This window comes from Protopterus annectens, chromosome 7.part0 (genome assembly GCF_019279795.1).
Source record: "Protopterus annectens isolate FY-2018-M chromosome 7.part0, PAN1.0, whole genome shotgun sequence".
NCBI classification, from domain to species: domain Eukaryota; kingdom Metazoa; phylum Chordata; order Ceratodontiformes; family Protopteridae; genus Protopterus; species Protopterus annectens.
In genome coordinates this window covers 608095140-608115006 of record NC_056739.1, presented here as the reverse complement: position 1 = coordinate 608115006, position 19867 = coordinate 608095140, and the positions used below count along the sequence as shown (strand labels likewise).

The following is a 19867-nucleotide window of genomic DNA, read 5'->3' as shown; positions in this document are numbered from 1 at the left end:
ATATATATATATATGGGAGCCCTTCATTTGTTCAAACTTTCAAATGTTTGATACTCATATGGCCGACACCATATGAGCGAACGTTTCAGAGGCCGACAAATGAAAGCAAAGATCACACTACAGTGTAGAGCGATCTCGTAGTGAGAATATTTAAGTAGCAGGGGGTGTGGGGGGTGCAGGGGGGCTTGTTTTACTGTGTTTACAGGTAGGTAAATGGTGCTATTTCAGGATGTCTGTCTTTCGGAATGTTGATTATATGAAAGTCGGCATTCTGAACGGTCTACATTCTGAAGTAGACCCATCTATATAGATAGATATAGATATATACATATAGATATGGGTCTACCTCTAAATTCTGAAGTTTTAAAACTTCAAATTTCTTATGGTCGAGACCATAAGATCGAAGTTTTGAAACTTCTAAATGTAAATAAAAAAAAATTATTATATGATGCATTATCTAGCATCTGCACTTGTAACAAATACGCTCAAATGCCTCAGAAAAATATACCTTGTTAGATAATTTATGCCAGGTATCCCAATATCCTTTACTCCTGGTTGTTTTTCCAAGCATTTCTTATCTTGGTTTGTTTCTGTCCATCATTTAGAATACTCCAGGTTCCTTGGGCTCCCTTCTGGTGGAAGACTGCTAACAGGGATGAAGGGCTCCAGGAAACTGTCCTGCGTGCAGCTCAGAAGCTCTTCTCCTTGGTTTTATTGAACACCTAGTGAATGTGAGTCAAGCAGGATCAGGGATCCACTCCACTGTCTGGCATTTCATCCACGAGGGAGTGCTATACTCCTACTCCTCAGCAACAGGGAGAAATAGGTGAGAGAGATAGAGAGAGAATATTAAGCATTGCAAGATGCATGCATTCATATTTAAAAATGCATACATTTTGAGGTAGAAAGGTTGGTTATTACACCATTTAAAAAGAAAATAATTGCAAGCACATATACAATGGGGTTGGCTGTTTTTTTTCCATTCATGAAATAGTATGCTGACTAACAAGAAGTGGGTAATGTAATTAAGTATCTCAAAATGTTGTGGACAGGTTTAGTCCTCTGTCTTCAGCTATCTTCATTAGCAGCTTGTTATAAATGTAACCAGTAAGTGAAGATAAGAAGCCAAACAACAGCTGTTAGAAATGGCTATAGCTGTAAAATGCCATTGATTTTCAGGGTCGTCCCTGACTTTGCTCCCTAATTTTGTTCTCTCCTTCCTAAAACTGAAATGCATTACTTCTTAGCAAATGAGTGAGAAGCAAAGTAACTAGAGCATCAGTAATTGTTTTCATAAACTTTCTACACCTCAGATAATGCAGTAACAGAGTTTGGAATGAATGACACATATGAATAAAAGTGTCTCTGATTTGGAGCATTTATTCCTAACTACCTCTTTGGATAATTGGCTTTTGAAAAGGTAGACAGCTGAAGATATGGCAGAAAATTGATATCCCATTACTGAAAACAGACAGAAACTGCAAACAGCAGCAATAACAGGAAAATCATAAAAAATGAAATCCAAAGGTAACACCACGGACAATGCAGAAAACGCAGCAAACTCCTTTAATAAAACAAATGAATCAAGAAATGTTAGTGCTTTCACGTTCTACTACTGAACGCTGCATCAGACATATAAAACAGACCATTCCATTTGCATATAAATACTAAAATGCATCCAATTACATTTCTCATTCAATTAACTCACTCTAATGCTTAGTGACACTGTAATAAATACTTAAAGAATATTCAAAATATATCTAAAAACACAATCGTATAATGTCCTATTATATAACTCCTTTCCATTCATAAAACCTAATAACAACTACATCATTCTATAAAACATGTTATGTGAAAAATATATATATATGTATATTAGGTAAAACTATATATCAAAAACATGCATACTAAAGCATGCAATTAAAAACAAAACTAACAGCATACATCAATGCTTAATGGTTTTTAGCAATCAAAAAAGGTTTAAGGGAAATTCTGTCACTGAGTCCATACCCCTTATCTGCTTGCAACCTGATGATCTTTAACTTCTGTTTGTTCCGTTTGATTCTTAAGGTCACCCAGCCTAAGTCTTTTACCCATTAACTCTAGCACCAGAAATTTAAACTTATGAGAAAGGTCAGTATCCAAAATATGACGAGCTAAAGCGTTTGCCGTGTCTTCCTTATTCAACGCATAAAGATGTTCCCTTACCCTTTCTCGCAAGGTTCTATTGGTTTCCCTACACAGAAGCATGGACATCTGCTGCAAATGGCTAAATGCACTAAATCACGTGTCTTGCAATCAGCGTAATGATTAAATCCATATATCTTACGTGTAGCTGGATGCTCAAAAGTATCTTCATTCAACATATAACTACAATGATTGCAATTTCTAGATGGAAAAGTCCCTTTTCAATTTGACCGTAATTTAACTTGATTGTTCCTCTCATAACATAATAGTCTTTTCAAAGATCTAGTATTTCTATATGTGGATTTTGGTTTAGCACCAGCAATAGCTCCAATTCTCTCATCAGCAGTTAAAATCCCCCAATTTCTAGTAATATGATGTATTTTTCTATTGGTATTCGAATAGGGAATAACCATCCTTACATCCTGGCCAATAGGCTCTAACATTTGATGTGGGGGGGGGGTTTAATGCATTCATATCTCTCTTAAAGAAAGGTTTTCCCTTACCATGTCTGTGATTAACTCTTACATCTCTCAAAAAATTTCTCTTTATATCTGTATCCTCTCTGAGAGAATTCACTTTCTAACTTCTGTAGGGCCTCATCACATACAACATCTGAGGTGGTCAGCCTAGAGACTTGGAGTCCTTGACCATATACAGTGTTCCTGTGGACACGGGCAGGATGCATACTGTCATGATGTAGCAGATTATTCTTCCTGCACTCCTTCCTAAACATCCCCGGTCTCTATTCTTTCCCCTTCCTTCCAAATGCTTACATCTAAAAAGTTGATATTATGATAAAACCTATTAGCAACAAACTCTAAAACATCAGTGGTCTCATTAATGTAATCCAGAAAAGTCTCAAAAACATCCAATGGTCCATCCCAAACCATAAAAACATCATCTACAAATCTTGTATAATAAGGGATGAACTAGCATACTCAGTTTTATGTATGTACTCAGCCTCCCAATGTGCCATCACTAAGTTTGCAAACGAATTGGCACATGGGGTGCCCATTGCTACCCCTTTCACTTGTAAAAAGTATTTATCATCAGAAAGAACACATTATTTACTTCATAGTAGATCTAACAAAAGGGTGATCCTTAATATGCTATCAATGGAAATCCCCTCCTTGCCCAAGAGCAATCTGATATAACCAAGACCCTTTTGATTAGGAATAGCTGTGAAGAGGTTATTAACATCTAAGGTGACCAACAAAACATTAGGATTATATTTATCTGAATGCACATACGCTGAAAAATTCTCCAAAAAATATTGTGTGTCACAAGTAATAGTCACAATCTTATTAACAATCAACTTTCATTTCTTTTCAATGTAGATAGAAATGGATTCAGTTAACCACCCTTACTTGAGACAATGGGTCTCAGTGGGGGATCACCAATAATTTTGTGTACTTTGGGTAAACCTCTAATCATAGGGACATGTGGATTCTCTATCAAGAAATATCTATATAAGTCTGCATCAATGACATTACACATAAGCAAATCATGTAAGTCACTGTGAACATTTTGTATCAGCTTATTAAGTTGTTCATGCGTTAAACAGCTGTATGTAGTTACATCTTTAAGCATTAACAGCATTTTTCTTTATACTTATCACTATATAGAATAACAACAGACCCCCCCCACACTTATCAGCCTGCCTAATAATAATGCTTTGATTGGTCTGCAAACCCCTTAATGCTTTGAACTAATTTCTATCCAAATTAAGAAAATCACATTTTCTATTATTATTATATAGCTCATTCAAATCTTTTTCACAAGCTTTTTCAAATGCCTCCAAAAGCAGATGGCTGGGGGGGGGGGTTAAAAGTACTAGGTCATTTAAACATACTATAAGAATTGGCACCATTATATAAAAGTTTCAATGCTACATTTAAAAAAAAACATTTTATATCAATAACAAAATCAACAATGTCTGTGTCTTTTGCGGGTATAATCAATAAGCCACTGTTCATTAGAGATCTTTCAGTTTTAGTTAAAGTGTAACTTGAAATATTAACTACTAAGTCACACTCACTGTTTGCCAAGTCCTCTTCTGTTGATGCAACTAGCATTTCCCATCCTATGACAACTTTCGTCTTTTTCTTCCTCGGCTGGAACTCCTCTGTTGCATTCTCAGTCCCTTGAAAGGCAGGGGAAAGGAATAAAAAATGCAGGATCATTCACATTAGTATTTACTTGTTGTTTGCAGTGAATATAATTTCCAGGATCCAAAGAAATGGAAGACCCAGCCACTAATCCTGGATAGTGTATATTAAGTTTGTTTTTCTGGGTGTTAATGCCATTCTGTATGGCAGCAAAAGCAGAAGTTCCGCCCCTTACGTATGATGTTGTCGCTTCATTTCCCTTGGGATCTCCTCCTTGTGATAAGGCAATACTGGTAGCAGGTGTGGCATGAGGCGTGGCTCTAGCTGACTCTCTTGGCCAAGTGAATGCATTGCCTATACGAAAATCTCGTCAGTCCCACTCCAATTTTTTTCTTTTTCTGCTGAAGCAGTTTACGCTCATGCAACGAAACATTCATATTTAAATTATTTATGAGTGCATCATACTTATCAACAAGCATAACTGACATTGCCCATTGCTGCAACTCAATAGATTTAACTACCAGTTCCGTTTCTTGCAGCAGAAAATGCTTAATCATTAACTTCAAATAGCCAAAACTGGTCTCTAGATTTAACTTCTGCCCCTTAGTTAGAAAATCTGGAAAGGTGGTTCCATATGTAGGCATTTTCAAAATTCTTAGCCCACGTGGAACCACTCTAAATTGTAGACATGCCTCCATATGTTTCCTTTGCCATTGAATATTTTTTAATTTAAACAACAAAGTCTCTAAGTCTCTGGTTAGCTTAAAGACATTTACAAATTCATCATTAGCAATGTCCTCACCTCTTTTATTTTCTAACTCAGTCCTTTCAATAGTTAGCAGTGGATTATTCGTAGCGTATAACAACCTTTCAAAAGCATTCGCTCCATTGTCAACTATACGCCGTGGATTATAATCGAGCTCCAGATTAATGCCTTCTGCCATGTTCCTCTAGCACAACCAAAAATATCAACACATGAAAAGTATTGTCAGCTAACGGATAAAGCACCTTTGGAACCAGACAATCCAAACCATAAAAAATGAAATCCAAAGGTAACACCACGGGCAATGCAGACAATGCAGCAAACTCCTTTAATAAAACAAATGAATGAAGAAATGTTAGTACTTTCGTGTTCTACTACTGAACGCTTCATCAGACATAAAACAGACCATTCCATTTGCATATAAATAGCAAAATGCATCCAATTACATTTGTTTTAGATATATTTTGAATATTCTTTAAGTATTCATTACAGTGTCACTTTAAGCATTAGAGTGCGTTAACTGAATGAGAAATGTAATTGGATGCATTTTACTATTTATATGCAAATAGAATGGTCTGTTTTACATGTTTGATGAAGCGTTCAGTAGTAGAATGCGAAAGCACTAACATTTCTTGATTCATTTGTTTTATTAAAGGAGTTTGTTGCATTGTCCATGGTGTTACCTTTGGATTTCATTTTTTATTGTTTCAACTGTCTGGTTCCAAATGTGCTTTATCCTTTAGCTAACAATACTTTTCAAGTAATAACAGGAAAATGACAATATCTGCTGGATTATTTTCTCCCTTTTTCTGTTTACACCTGGTTCTGCCTTATGTGGGGTCTGCACATTTTGCACCACTGAGCTGCATTTTAATGCTGGTTTTCCGGCATACTGGATGGGATTAGTAATTAGTTATAATTACATATGTGCTTCCGTCACTTTGCCTCTCAGTAATGGAAGGGTGTGGTTATGTTTATTACTCAGAAAATGATCACCTGTAACTACATACATAAATATTTTACTGACTTCATGGAAGGCAGTTGCAAATCACCAAACAGGCAAATTACTAAATGCACTAGAAAGAAAGCATTTTAACTGCACAGATAATTAGGTATTGCATAATCCACATTTTGGATCTGGAATGTTGATAGCTAGAGCTACAGAATCAGGCACAAATCAGGAAATAATCACAAACCTTTTTTAAGTTATTAGTACTACTAACTGGTAAAGTTGCATTGAAAGGCATCATAAATTAATGTGCACTTTCTGAACTAATCACCATCATTATTTAAGTATAATTTGTCACAATTTCTTCCAAAGTTACCAGTTTTAAGACGTGTTAGGAGGAAATGACTTGAGTAACATTTTGAGCCCAATTCAGGGACGTCCCTGAAGGAATTGCTGCTGCAGGCCAATGACATGAAATAAGTTGCTATGCTTAAAATTTGGTTCTGCACTGCACAAAGGGATACCTGTTTCCTTTAATAAGGTGGTGCTTGTGATCCTGTCAGGTGTGGATGCACTAGACATACAAGCGTTTGCTTCACTGTGTTGCATGAGGCAAATTCTGCAAACTGTTGGAGTTTTTCCAAAATGGTTTGTCAACATTTTGAAAACATTATATTCTGCTTATCATTTCCAATAAATAAATGCAGAGCAGGTACGAAACCGAGAATGAGATAAAAGACAAGATTGACAGTTTGTACTTCACTCTGATGAATGCAAGTAACTTATGGGATGATGACATAAGATTTGCTTTTCTTATAATCGCCATGAGGTATGCTGTAGTATTTGCAATTCTAGACAGTCTTTGTAATATGTGAAAGCTGAGTGGCTTGGTGGGTTGATGCACTGTTCAGCAGGTGCAATGGTCCTGGGATCAAAATAGGGTGCAGGTGTACTTTGTTCCTGTGGCAGCAGGTGTAAGTGCAAGATGCACTACAGATGGTCATGGGTTCTAATACAGGAAATTCCAAATATTTGGGGGTGGGAGGTTGGCATAACAGTTAATGTGTTTACCTTACAGACACAAGGTGCAAGGTTTGATTCTCACATGGGGTAACTGGCTAGGATTAAAATGGCCTGAAAGGGCAGTTAGCCTAGTACTAACCTATGAACCTGAATATATGAATATATATAGAGAACAAATATGAAGTATGTGATGGTCTGGCATGAGAATACATGCAATGCACTGACTGTAATTTGGAAATGAAATGTGAAAGAAATGGTGAAGCCCTGAATAAAGCACTGAGCTACCTACTTCTGCAATACATGATATTTCGAGTTTCACACAAATCACACTCCTCGTATTAACAGTCAGGCACTGATGCAAAGTCTCATGATGCATGCCCGTGCACGTTGATGACATCGCAGGATATACCACAGTGCGCAATGATGTCAGGGTTCACTATAATCATCTTTAGGCTTTTCCCGGTTAAGGGTCGCCACAGCAGAACTCCGGTCCACTAATGATTGGCAGTGGATTTTTACGGTGCCGAGTTGCCAGTCTAATGCCCAACCTTTAAAGAAGGCACACCCATTCATGCACGCACCTACCTGCATGTCTTTAAGCATCACTCAACCGTGGGGAGGACATGCAGGCTCCACACACAAGGCGCTCCAGCCAAGAATCGAACGGGAGAACCTCTTGCTGTGAGGTGACAATGCTAACCGCTGTACCACCACGGCATATCTGTACTAAAAAATGTAACTAAAACAAAAAAAAACAAAGTCAGGATTTGAAAAGGCCACTCTGGAATTCGTGGCACCCTATTATTTTGCCCCACAAAATGGGAAATACCGAGGAATTCTGTACAGTTGAGAGGGATGATGGAATGCATCATCACTGACCTCATCAACCAAGAAATTAAGAATTTAATCAGGCTCAACCAACAACAATTCACATTTGGTAATGTCAGGTCATATCTCCTCAGTCTTGTGTGCTTCTTTGAAATGGTTATGTAGGCCATGGACAATGGACAAGCTGTTCATGCTGCATACCTTAACCTAGCAAAAGAATATGACCTCATAACACATTATAAACAAGCTCATAGCCTTAAACACAGATCCTTATGTGGTAAAAGGTCTACTTCATATGTTTGAAATTCCAGAACATCGAACTTCTCATCATCGAAGCTCTGAAATATTGAGCCAATAACAAAAAAAAAAAATTTCAAATGTGAAAACTTCTGATTTCATATTTTTGCAGGGAGGCAAGCCCCCTGCATCCCCCACAGCCCTTACTACTTAAATATACCGACTCCGAGATTGCACTACAGTAAAGAGAATGGAAAAGTGCCCGTTCTGCACTGTACAGTGATCTCCATTCACAAGGTTCGATATTTTGGAACTTCGATCCTCTGGTCTCCAATGATCAGAGGTTCGAAGTTCTGGAATTTCGAACATATGAAGTAGTTCAGTGGTAAGATGAACTGTAAACTGGCTCAAGGATAGAACATATGTTGTCATGGTCAGCAATGCCTCCTTACTTAAGGAAAAGCTCTCATTCTCCAGAAGTCTGCATCTGGCTCCCGCCTCTTTGATATTTTTTCTCTGATCTCAGCACTGACGATCTTTGGCTGACTAAGTCTGCAGATGATTGCAAGCTGGGTATAGTTGCCATACCAACAATTTATGCAAATTCCCTTCAAGTAAGCGCACTGAGAAAGGGCTGAAGCCTGAAACTAAATGCTAAGAAATGCAGAATCATCTCCTTTGCTAAACAAGAAGCTGCTACCACTTACTGCATCAATGACACCCCACTCTCTAACTAGTCAGTCAGCAAGACCCGTTAGATGGCTCCATCTCTCTTCATCACCATGTAGTGCCATAGTCAGGAAATTCTTTATATAAAACAGTTAATTATCAACAGCATCTCTGCTAACACCAAGGACATTATTGTTCTCCTGTACTCTGTTCTGGGTAGACCCATTACAGACTATAAAACACCATTTTGTTCTTTTCAAAAAGCTTGAAAGACTGCAAAGGTTCTTAGCAAAAGAATCTCAGTCTCCAAAAGTCTTAGCTATGAGGAAAGGTGGGAATCCTTCTCTCTACACTCACTGTCATATGACTCTTGAGGGGAGACCTGTGCCTTGCATTCCCTGCCCCCAGAGATGCCATTATTTGAGACCTCATTTTTCGTTGACGTGTCCAACAGCACAGCCAACACTACAACAACAGATGTGAAGCTATATCAGGGAATAAATAAAACTAAATGGTGAGAGATACATCACTCAGCACCTCCCCTTGCTCTGGAACAAAATCCCCTTATGTATGAAACAATGCAATTCTCTGTTTGCCTTCAAACACAGCTTAAACAATTTGATGGGTACCTTAAAATACACTATGGGACATATAGGCCTTGCCTTCCTTGAAAAGGTTGGTAGAGCCACAGGGTGTTTATTGGCCTAATAGGCTTGTATTTCCTAATGCTCTAGTCTCATTTGACTTTTTATTAGAATCAAAATGAATTCATCATCTCTCTTTAAATCCATCTCGCTTACATTCTCGTCTAAATTCTTAATACCTCTTTCTCTAAACAATGCATAAACAGAAAAAAAGAACATTAACACCATGCTGTGTTTCTGTCTACTGAAAAGTGAGTTAAAATTATATTAATAAATAACAGAATATTAAACAAACAGAAAGCCAAAAATCAGAATTCACACAAGCTTTTATAGCTAGTTTTTAATGTACATGTAGTCTGCTAGCTCTTGTAGTTCACAAAAGAAACTCCTCTTTGCATTTCCCAAATGATACTTGCTGTAAAGCCATATTCTGAGTTCAACATTAGTTGGCTCTTCACAAAAAATAACCATAATCCCCATGTGCACATCCTTGCAATTACAAATGAATCAAACTCATTTCTGTCATGTTGATATTGCAACTCATTAGTCTGTGTGTCAAAGTTGTACATTTCCATACCGATAGGGCTTCTGCCAGCAAAGACCTAAAGTTTCTTTAAAGTCTAGAATTACAATGGTCACCTTGCCTGTCTTGCTGTAGTTTTGCTACCAGCTGGTCAGATTAGAATGAAATACTGCTACAGTAGTGATTCTTGTCTTAACAAAAACAGTCTACAAATTCCTTTGGCAAATGTTGACAACCCTGTTTTAACCAGTAGTATATTTCACATACCTTTTGACAGTAGTTTTCAGTTCTGCTAATTCTTCCAGCTCCACCTGGAACAATGCACAGTCACCTAACAGTTCAGTGTTCTACAGAGATAAAAACAGTGGGTTACCATGCCTTATAAACACACACATGACAAGTAATTATTTAGTTGTTGTTACACAGCACAGTCATGAATATAAGTGTTTGCAGTTTGAAAGTCACACTTATTTGATTAACAAATATAACTACAGGAAGTGAGAAAGTGCTGAATATGTATTCCAAGACACTGATAGCTAAATATATATGAATTCACATACAAATGTGTCTGTATCTATATTATATATATATATATATATATATATATATATATATATATATATATATATATATATATATATATATGATGGATCTATGCCAGATGATTGAGTTTTCAGAAACTTTGAGACCATATGATCAAGTTTCTGAAAAACCGAACATCAAAAAAAAAAAAAAAAAAACACATAAATCTACTTTTTTAAGTTTATGCAAGGTGAAGTCCCCCTACACCCCCCACACCCACTGAAAATTCTTCCTTCCTTCCCGAATGCAAAAGACACAAATAACATATATACATATCTACAGATCAGATGAGGGGCAAATCTGAGAACAAAAAAATCCATCAAAATTCACTGAGCTGTACATGTCTAGGAATTAAAGCTGGTGAGAGGTTGTAAGGCATGACAGTCATTAAGACAAAGTTGTTGTTGTCTTTCGGCTTTTCCCGGTTAGGGGTCGCCACAGCGTAACTCCGGTCCGCTAATGACTGGCAGTAGATTTTGACGAACGCCGAGGTGCCAGCTCGACATTCAACCTTCAACGAAGGGCACGCCCATTTACACATATCTTTCGAACGCCCACCCAACCGCGGGGAGGACATGCAGACTCCACACAAAAGGCACTCCCCGCACTCCAGTCGAGAATCGAACGGGAGAACCTCTTGCTGTGAGGCAACAACGCTACCGCTGCACCACCGCGGATGTCAGTCAAAGTATTACGTGAAAAACACTCAGTACTTTATATTTGAATGATTTCCTTGCTGCAAAAGTAGTACATGAAACTGGAGTGTTTAAACACAGTAATGAACTACAAGAGATCCTCACTAGTCTTTTAAACAGTATAACAACAGGGGGTTGGGAGGGTGGCCTAATGGTTAAGGTGTTTGCCTTACAAACACAAGGTACAGGGTTTGAATCTCTCAAGGGATAATTGGCTAGGCTTAAAATGGCTCGCAAGGGCAGTTAGCCTAGTACTAATCTATGAACCTATGAACCTATAAAGTGTCACTAAGGTATGACCGTCATTAGAACATAATGTATTGAGTGAAAAAACAAACACTTCATGTTGTAATTAATGCCTTGCCTTACTGTCATTTCACTTAAATGCCTGCAGTTAACAATTGCATTTAAATACAGAACCAGTAATGATTCCCACCACATGTTAAACTGCATGAAAGGGCAGTAAGGTATGACAGTCATTTATTTATACAAAACTAAAATGTTTTTCACTTAATAATGACAGTTAATAAAATATAAAGTCTTTTTCTTTTAATACAGTCTGTAATGTCATACTGCAACAGTACTTTATACCATCTTACTCATGCAAGTCTACTCATTTTTAAAGCAAGTTTTTGTATAAACTTCCTGATTTACACAAGCATATATGGTAACTGATCTCAGATTCTGTTGTTCTTGATTTCATTTAGGCAGCAGCTTAGCTGCCTTTGCATGAATAAGGAATAAAGAATTATTTCTCCCTTGCTCTTGGGGTCGGGGGAAAAAACAGAAAACTAGTGTTTGGATGAGGGAGGGCTCAGTCAGTACTTTTGGCACAAATGTGGGATTGGTTATAAGAATGACCCTGTCCTTGTGGAAATCTTCCTAGCTGAGATAGTGACCAGTAATGAAGATATTTTTCCATGTTAGATATCTGAGAGGTGCTGAGGTTTCAGGTTCAATAGGGGGCTGTATCAGCTTTAGCAGCACACATGGGAAAGCAATAGCTTTTCTTCGTGGTCTAAGACAAGTGACTCCCTTCAGGGACTGTTTAACAGGCTGCAGGGATGAGTTGGGGGTGTCTACAAGCAAGCAGGCTGAAATGACTGAAAGGTGCACCTTTATAAAGACATACGCCAGACCTGAACTGAAAAGCTACCTGATCATGGATCACCAGTGTCATGCTAAGGTCCTCATCTTTCTTGGGTCACCAGAGCAAAAACCTCTTCCACTTGGGTATGTGGGATATCCTTGTGCAAGCTTTCTATCCCCCTTAATGACGGACAGCACATCCTCAGAGAAATGGAGCCTGAATGGCAAGAGAGTTAAATCATCTGGGCAGTGAACAGCATTGTCTTTAGGATGGGGTGTACTACAGCCCCCTTGTCCTGAGTGAGGAGGTCCTTTTACAAAGATAGCACATGGCGTTTCACCTAAGATATCTGAATGAGGAGGAAAAATCAATGCTATTTTGGCCAAAAGGGTGCTATTAACAGCATCCCTGCCCCCCCCTGGTTTGCTTTCTGAATCACCATGGGGAGAAGACAATGTAAAAGGAAAACGTGTGTCCGTGTGAAGGAAAATGCATCCACACTGTCCAGGCTTTTTCATATCATGCTCCTTAACAGAACTTTCTGAGCTATTTGTTTTAGGGACAGGTAAACAGATTTGATTCTAGGGCACATCAACTATAAACAATCTGGAGAAAAACATCCCTGAGTAAGATCCATTCAGCAAAATCTGCAGCAGATAAGCTAAGTTGGTCCACCACTGAATTCAAGTAGGATGAGATGTACATTGCCCTTAGGACCATCTAGGATTGAAGAGCTACATCCCTGACAGTCGTGGCTTGGCCTGCACAAGGGGTATGAATGAGCCCCATCTTTGTTTGTTTGTTGATGTAATACATTACAGTAGTGTTGTCTGTTGTGCTTTGTGAAACCCCTTTCTTCCAGATGGGCTTAAAGGCTCTGAGTACCTAAATCAGGGAGATCAGATCCTTTACTTTTATATACTTCTTCCTTACAGCAGCATCTCAAATCCCTTGCTCTTTTTGGCCTCCAGAGTATCATCCGTGGTTAACTTCTGATTATAGGTCCATGTGTTCATACTAGAAAATTGATCACAAAGATCATTAGAAGTCTAGCTGTTGCAGTTTACTTGCTGCCCCAGTTCGCATGGAACTGAGAGCCAGATCCTGGGGAAATGTATGGATATCAGTCCAATAATTAAATTCTGACTTAAAGAGAGACAGGAATTTGCTTTGTTTAATATGGAGCAGGAGCTTCATCCAGAGGTAGCGGTTGCTTTAGGAGTGGTAGCTCTCTCACCAACAGGTTCTGTTTACACTGTGTTATAGATATAGATCCCTACAGTAGGTATTTGTGGAGTTTGTGGTTTCACAAATATGCAGGTTAAGCAACTAATGATCATTTCTCAGCTTGTACGCCAATCAGACATCACCAAGAAGTCGTCAATAAGAGACATAACTGAGTGGTTAAGCTTTTAACTTTTAAATATTATGCATAGGTTAGAGAACACGTACCAATTATTTTTTATGATTAACTGCTGCATTTTCTTCTAGCTGAACCTTGTGCTTGGACAGAATTCTGCCAAAGAAGGTACTGTATTCAATTATGAGGCTAATTAAGGCACAGTAAAAGGCACTATAAGTTTCTCTGACTTGGAAGATATTTCTTTTGTGATTAAATGGGCTAGGCAAAATGATTTTCTAATTACACTTAATATGAGGTTGTTGAAGTAAAGTTCATTGCTCATGAATTTGATGAGGTCTATGATGACAGCATCAGGTTTTGGATGGTCTTCATTTATGTGGTAGTTGCAGGGGTGTCTTTCTTGACAAAGAATATATTTTAATGCTGAGCTTTAGTTCATGGTCCAGACATCATGAATTTGCATCTGTTAGGCTTCCTTAGAGAATATGGCATCTCTGAGGTGATAAAGATCAGAGTTTGCAGTCATCAGCTAGATACCCCTCTATGCCAGCTTTAATGTCAACAAAGTAAAAGTCAAAGAGCAATTGTCTCACAACAGACTCTTGCAGGACATCACTCTTAAAGAGTCTTTTTGAGTTCTGTCTGTTAACCAGTTCACTATCCAATGAGTCACTTAATGATTAACACTTAGTTAAATCACTTCATCAATGATTCTAGAATGTGGGAGAGTGTCAGAGGCCTTTCCCAAATCCAGATAGGCTGGGTGCATCAATTTGTTTTCATCAATTGCCTCAATGACTCTTTCAAAGAAGTCAACCAGGTTACATTTGCAGTACCTGCCTTTCACAATGCCAAATTGATTAGCTTCAAAGATTACAGGCAGGCAATATTCTTGTTTATTAATTCCATGATGATATACTGCATTACCTCATGTATAAGGCTGGTGAGGTTAATCAGTCTGTAGTTCCCAAAGTCAGTTGTTGGTCCATCCTTCTGAAGGGGGACCACTAAAGCTGTTCTTGAGGCTTCAGAAACATAATGGACAGGCTGAGGTTAAATAGGTCTACAAGGAAGTCAATCAGGCTGTGTTTCATGCTAACAACAAAGCAACATTGCACAGAGGTAGTGCACTTTGTTTTGTAGGCGGTATCTAACACTCACTCACTCTGTTGTAATAATAGGTGGAATCATGGTGGGAAGGAAAGTAGGGAGGGGGAGGGAGAGGTTTGAATGAATTTGTCTGCATGTACATTCATGATATCTTGTGAGAATGAGTGGGTGCTGCCAATGGGTACCATCTCAGTGCAGTGCTAAGCATTGATCTTGAGATCCCTAACATAATTGAAGAAGGTTTTGTGGTTAACTTTGGAGGTCATAGCACTATTCAGTTCATATATAGCCTTGTTCTTACTTGTTGTCAGCTTTCATATTAGTTCCTTATTTACTCTTTTGAATTATTTTTTAGAGTGGTAGAATCCACGTTTTTTCCTCTTGTAAGTTGTTTTAATGCTGGAATTTCACCAAAGGGGTTTGTTTTGAACTAAACATTAAAAAAAAGTTAGTGGTATATGCAGCTGTTTTATGTATGGGGAAGTCATGTGGTGGGGAAATTTGGAATTTCACAAAATCTGCAGCTAGCATTAGGAAGCTAGTGTTGCAGAAGTCTCTGAAGACAGTGTTTTTTAAAGCGGTCTTTTGCTGGGATGTTAAGGATAATACCAATACATGATGGTCAGCTTTGTCCAACAAATGGGGACCTACTGGTGCGATTCACAATGATCCCATATTTGTGAAAACTGGATCAAGAAGGTTTGGACTGCTGGTCTAGGGAGCAAGAACTAATGGCACCCAGAAACCTTTGTGCATAACTATTTAAAACTTAAGCCACTTAAGATGACAGTGTTTGGTTCTGCAGTTAGGGATTCTCCTTTTTGACAGGTTCACAGGTAGTTACTTGAAGACCACTGACAGCCTACCTCAACTTCCTGTAAGCATTGCCTGGTTAAATGACTTGCTGAAAGTCACACAGTAAGCAAATAGAGGCTGAAGGAATCAGTCCCTGTAGCACAAGAGATAGCTTATTAACAGTTCCTAGCCTTAATGATCTGCACTAACTGCCAACACCCTTAAATTAACACCATTTATTTTTATCTTTACCTATTTGTTGACCAGGTAAACCCAGTGGACACAATGTTCATTTTTGGGGCAACTCAGGAGCACTGTTTGGTTAAGTGACTGGCTCATAATCCCAGTAAGTAGGTAAATTAACATGTAGTGAATCAAACCCTATGTCCTGGGCACAGGAAGCAGCTTGTTAACAGCTCAATACCTTTATCCTCTTTGCTAGCTGTCAGACACTGTAAAGGTATTCTCTGCGGGCTATGGGCATTATGGTTGGCATCCTGTACTTGTCCATGATAAGAAAGGCAACTGCTCCTGCAGTCATCAAGATATGTATGTGTTCCAGACCACTACCTAACTGAAGCAGGCTTGAGGAAATGGAATTATGAATAAAAATTGATGCACACTTACCAGAGGTAGGTCCATCACCTGAGAGTCTAAACGACTGGTAGGCAGGAAAACCAGGTCCAGAATGATTGTTATCACTACTCTAAAATCATGTTTCCATGATTAACTAGATGTCTATCCTTCAAGAGTTAGGAAGGCCTCAAGGAATGGCATCTTATTGTTTGGGTTTCTAATGGTGACCAGTGCAATCTTGCTATAAAGTACAGTTGCGTAAGTTGAACTTAGCTTAACAGTAGATTTTCAAATGATTACTGCTGCAGTAGCTAAGCTATATGTGTTATATCCTGCAAAGGGCATAACAGCTGGCCAGCTTCCAAAGCTTCAGGGCACCTTTCACGCGACTAAACCGTCAAGCAGCTGGAGCCGATTTGGATTTCTGAGACAGCCAAATGTAGGACACTGATTTTGCTTAAAAATGGCAGTACAGTAGATTCCCTCTTATTCTGTCTTGTTGGGATCGGACCTTAGGCTGGATAAACGAATGGCAAGTTAATCAGAAAAACCATACAAAACAGCACTTATAGGTTATAAATCAGCTAGAATAACAGTACTTGTGTTAGTGTGCATTTTCTAAAGAATATGAAGTCTAAAACTCAAATGTCTGTTATTATTTAGCCTACAGGAGGCAGAAGTGCTGTTCTTCTCTGCTGTCTTTTGCTTGGGCTATGCCAGAAATTTGATGGCCGGTTAAAGAGAGGCTGGATAAGAGGGAGTCTATTGTATATGGGGCAGAAAGCAATTTAGTTAACATATGGAAGTCCTGTGAACAGAAATGCAGACCATCCTTGGTGAAGCAGGTAGGACAATCATCCATCTCCCCCAAGCTGATGAACACTGGATCTCCTTGGAATGATGCCAGTAACTGAGACAGTTCTTGTATCTTTTATCTTCTCTTTTACTGTGGCACTGTACTGTTCAAGATGCGTTTCCTGTCAACATTACTACCATACTTGGAGAGCTCTACTATGACCCTCTTCATATGTTACAAGGAGGTGCAATGCAGATCATTCACATCCACAAGTAACAAACATATCATATGCAAACTGTGAGTGAAGGAACTTGATAGTGCTGGTGATGTCAAGAATTCTTGGACCTGAGAGGAAGCTAACCATCACCCTATCATTGCTCAGCCTGATGAGTAATGCCTCAGTATGCCTCAATATCAAGTCAGTTCTGAACAGGATATTGCTGTGTGGTACAGCAGGTCTGTTGTCCTGTACGGGTGTGACTGTCTCTTAGATGACCTATGTTTGTTGTGTTAATGGGGGGTAATGCCATGTAAGCTGCAAGTGAGATATTTATATGCCGTTGAGGTATGACTGTAGAAGTAATGTGCCAAGGAGACCTTCGACATTTTGGTAAGATTTTTTAGTGTCTTGGCATATGTGGGTGCTGTGGGTATATTTCTCTAGTCACAGTCTGCAACCTTGAGTTATTATCTGGTATACCCATTAGTCTTTTATGATGCTTTTGCAGTTTCGTATCCAACAGACAATGCTTCCTACTATCACTGGGCTAGGACAGATGGGAAGGATACAAAGCTGTGGGGGGATTGTTGAGACAGAGGGAGCGAGATATTCCATAGTTCTAAGCAAGTATTGCTTGTCTCTAGGAGGTGCAAGGCTGTGGAAGTCCACAACCTTCCCCCTTCTGGTCTCACTACCATTTTTTTCTTCTACTGAGTCTTCTTAGTCTTACCTTGCTTATCTCTTCCTTGCTTGTGGTAAAAGAGTCACAGACATAGATTGGTAATTCCTGTCTCACCCAAGCATGAATGAGTGAAAAAGCTATTTCACCGACTGGATAGTCCCCTCCTTTTTTGGCCACCTCACCAGTGGGGTTCCCAAAGATCAGCTTTTTATCCAGAACAGCATTAAGGAGATGGAATCTGACACTCTCAGACAGGAGGTGTAGGCTAGCTTGGCACATCTCCTGCTCACTAACCCTATAGCTGCTGCCCTAGTTGCTGCATCCATAGTAATGTAGCCACTCTTAACGGAGTGCCTGGCCACCTGACTGACTGTCTGGGTAATGTCCAGTAATTCTGACCTTAGCTCTCCATCAAACATCTCCCCATTGTTCTCTGTCTTATCTAGGACAGCAATTTGAATCATTGTTATGTGTATCTGACTATTAATGGCTTTGATGGCCGGAGTGGAGGCTGTCTACACTTTCTTCACAAATCAGCATAGCAGTCTGCATTCCTTATCACTGGAAAAAGTACAGGAAGCAGATACCAATTCTGATCCCTTCTCTTTGAGCCATAGACAACAGACTCTGAAACTGCCACAGGGCTTTGTAAAAAACTTGTGTGACTCCAGGCTCCTGTAAGAGTGCTCAGGTTTCTTAGTAAAAAAGGGATTGTGCATCCATTTCCTAAGAGGCTACTAAGAGTTCACCCTATAGAGCTCTCAAGTCTGGAGGAATTGCAGCCAGTTCTGTGGAACAGAGGGGAAAAAGCCCTAATTGTGCCACAGGCGGCCTGTGCTTAAGTAGTAGTTCAGGTGCCTGTAGGAGCTGGTCAAGTAGGGAGGGAGTAATTGGCTGTTGATGACTCAGCCATCCTAGAGACAGGGATGTGGTTCTGGCACACGGATAACATCTAATGGGGGCACTAACTGTTCACCTAGTAGAGTCTCGAGCCACAAGATCCTGTACTGTTGAAATGTGTTCTCACTATCCAGCTGAGGAGAACTTGGATGAGAAGGCATTCTTTCCCTCCAGAAGTAGCAACTGTGGATTCACACGAGCCATTGGGAGGGAAAAGGAGCCCCAAGGAAAAAGAGTAGCCCTCACTCCCCCACCAACTAGCAAGCTGGCTCACTCCCTACCATCCAATTCTTGCTAAGGAAATGAGGAGTGATATGAATTCCTGAGCAGGAACAAATCAGCCACAGGAATCTCACCTCGCCTAAGAACATCATATAACTCATCATGTACATGTTTTATCATCCTGCTAACAGCAGATTCATTCATACATAGAGAAACATCATTATTCAACAACATAGCTCACATCTTATCCAAATAAGTCAATCTGTCCAATACCACAATCACCCCGCTCTTATCAGCAGGACGTGTCTGTATTAGTTCATTCTCTTTTAATGCATTCAAAGCATCTAATTCATCTCTAGTCATATTGTAAAATTTGGTCGCCTTAGTTTGTTTAAAGTCTTCCAACAAATCATTCTCATACATCTTTAAAAAGAACTTGACAGATGGATTAAGCGTAGGACAAAAAATACTAGGTTTCTTTAAAAAAGTTTTATTTGTACTAGTATTCACAGGGAACAAAGTCTTAAGCATAACTGTTCATGCAAATCATCTTAACTGTAAAATCATGTCACATACATTGGACGTACATGATGGTATGAATGAGAGACCTTTATTTAACACTTCCACTTGTGTTGGGGTTAAATTCACAAACGACAAATTCACGATTAAGAAATCTTTGCAACTGTTTTCCTTTTCAGATATGTTATCTCGTAATCTGTTGATAACTTCTGTTTTTTCCGGTCTCTGCTCATTGACCATTTTAACTGCAATATCTCCTTCTTCCCGATTGGAACTGGAAGGACCAGAAAAGAAGAGCCTTTCAAAAAATTTGTTGTTCTCTCCTTAGTTCTTGCTCCTAACTCAACACAGTTAAGAATTATTTCTTGACTTGTCTCCTTTCTCGG

At 39.0% G+C, this 19867-nt stretch overlaps 1 protein-coding gene across 1 annotated transcript in view; it reads right to left on the bottom strand.

Moving 5' to 3' along the window:
- The window catches only part of LOC122806067 (GRIP and coiled-coil domain-containing protein 2-like), a 1105805-nt gene that overhangs the window by 429322 nt on the left and 656616 nt on the right, over positions 1-19867 (bottom strand). The window contains exon 13 of the mRNA XM_044076306.1: positions 10199-10278. Coding sequence (XP_043932241.1) covers positions 10199-10278 — 80 coding nt within the window. The remainder of the gene's footprint in view (positions 1-10198; positions 10279-19867) is intronic.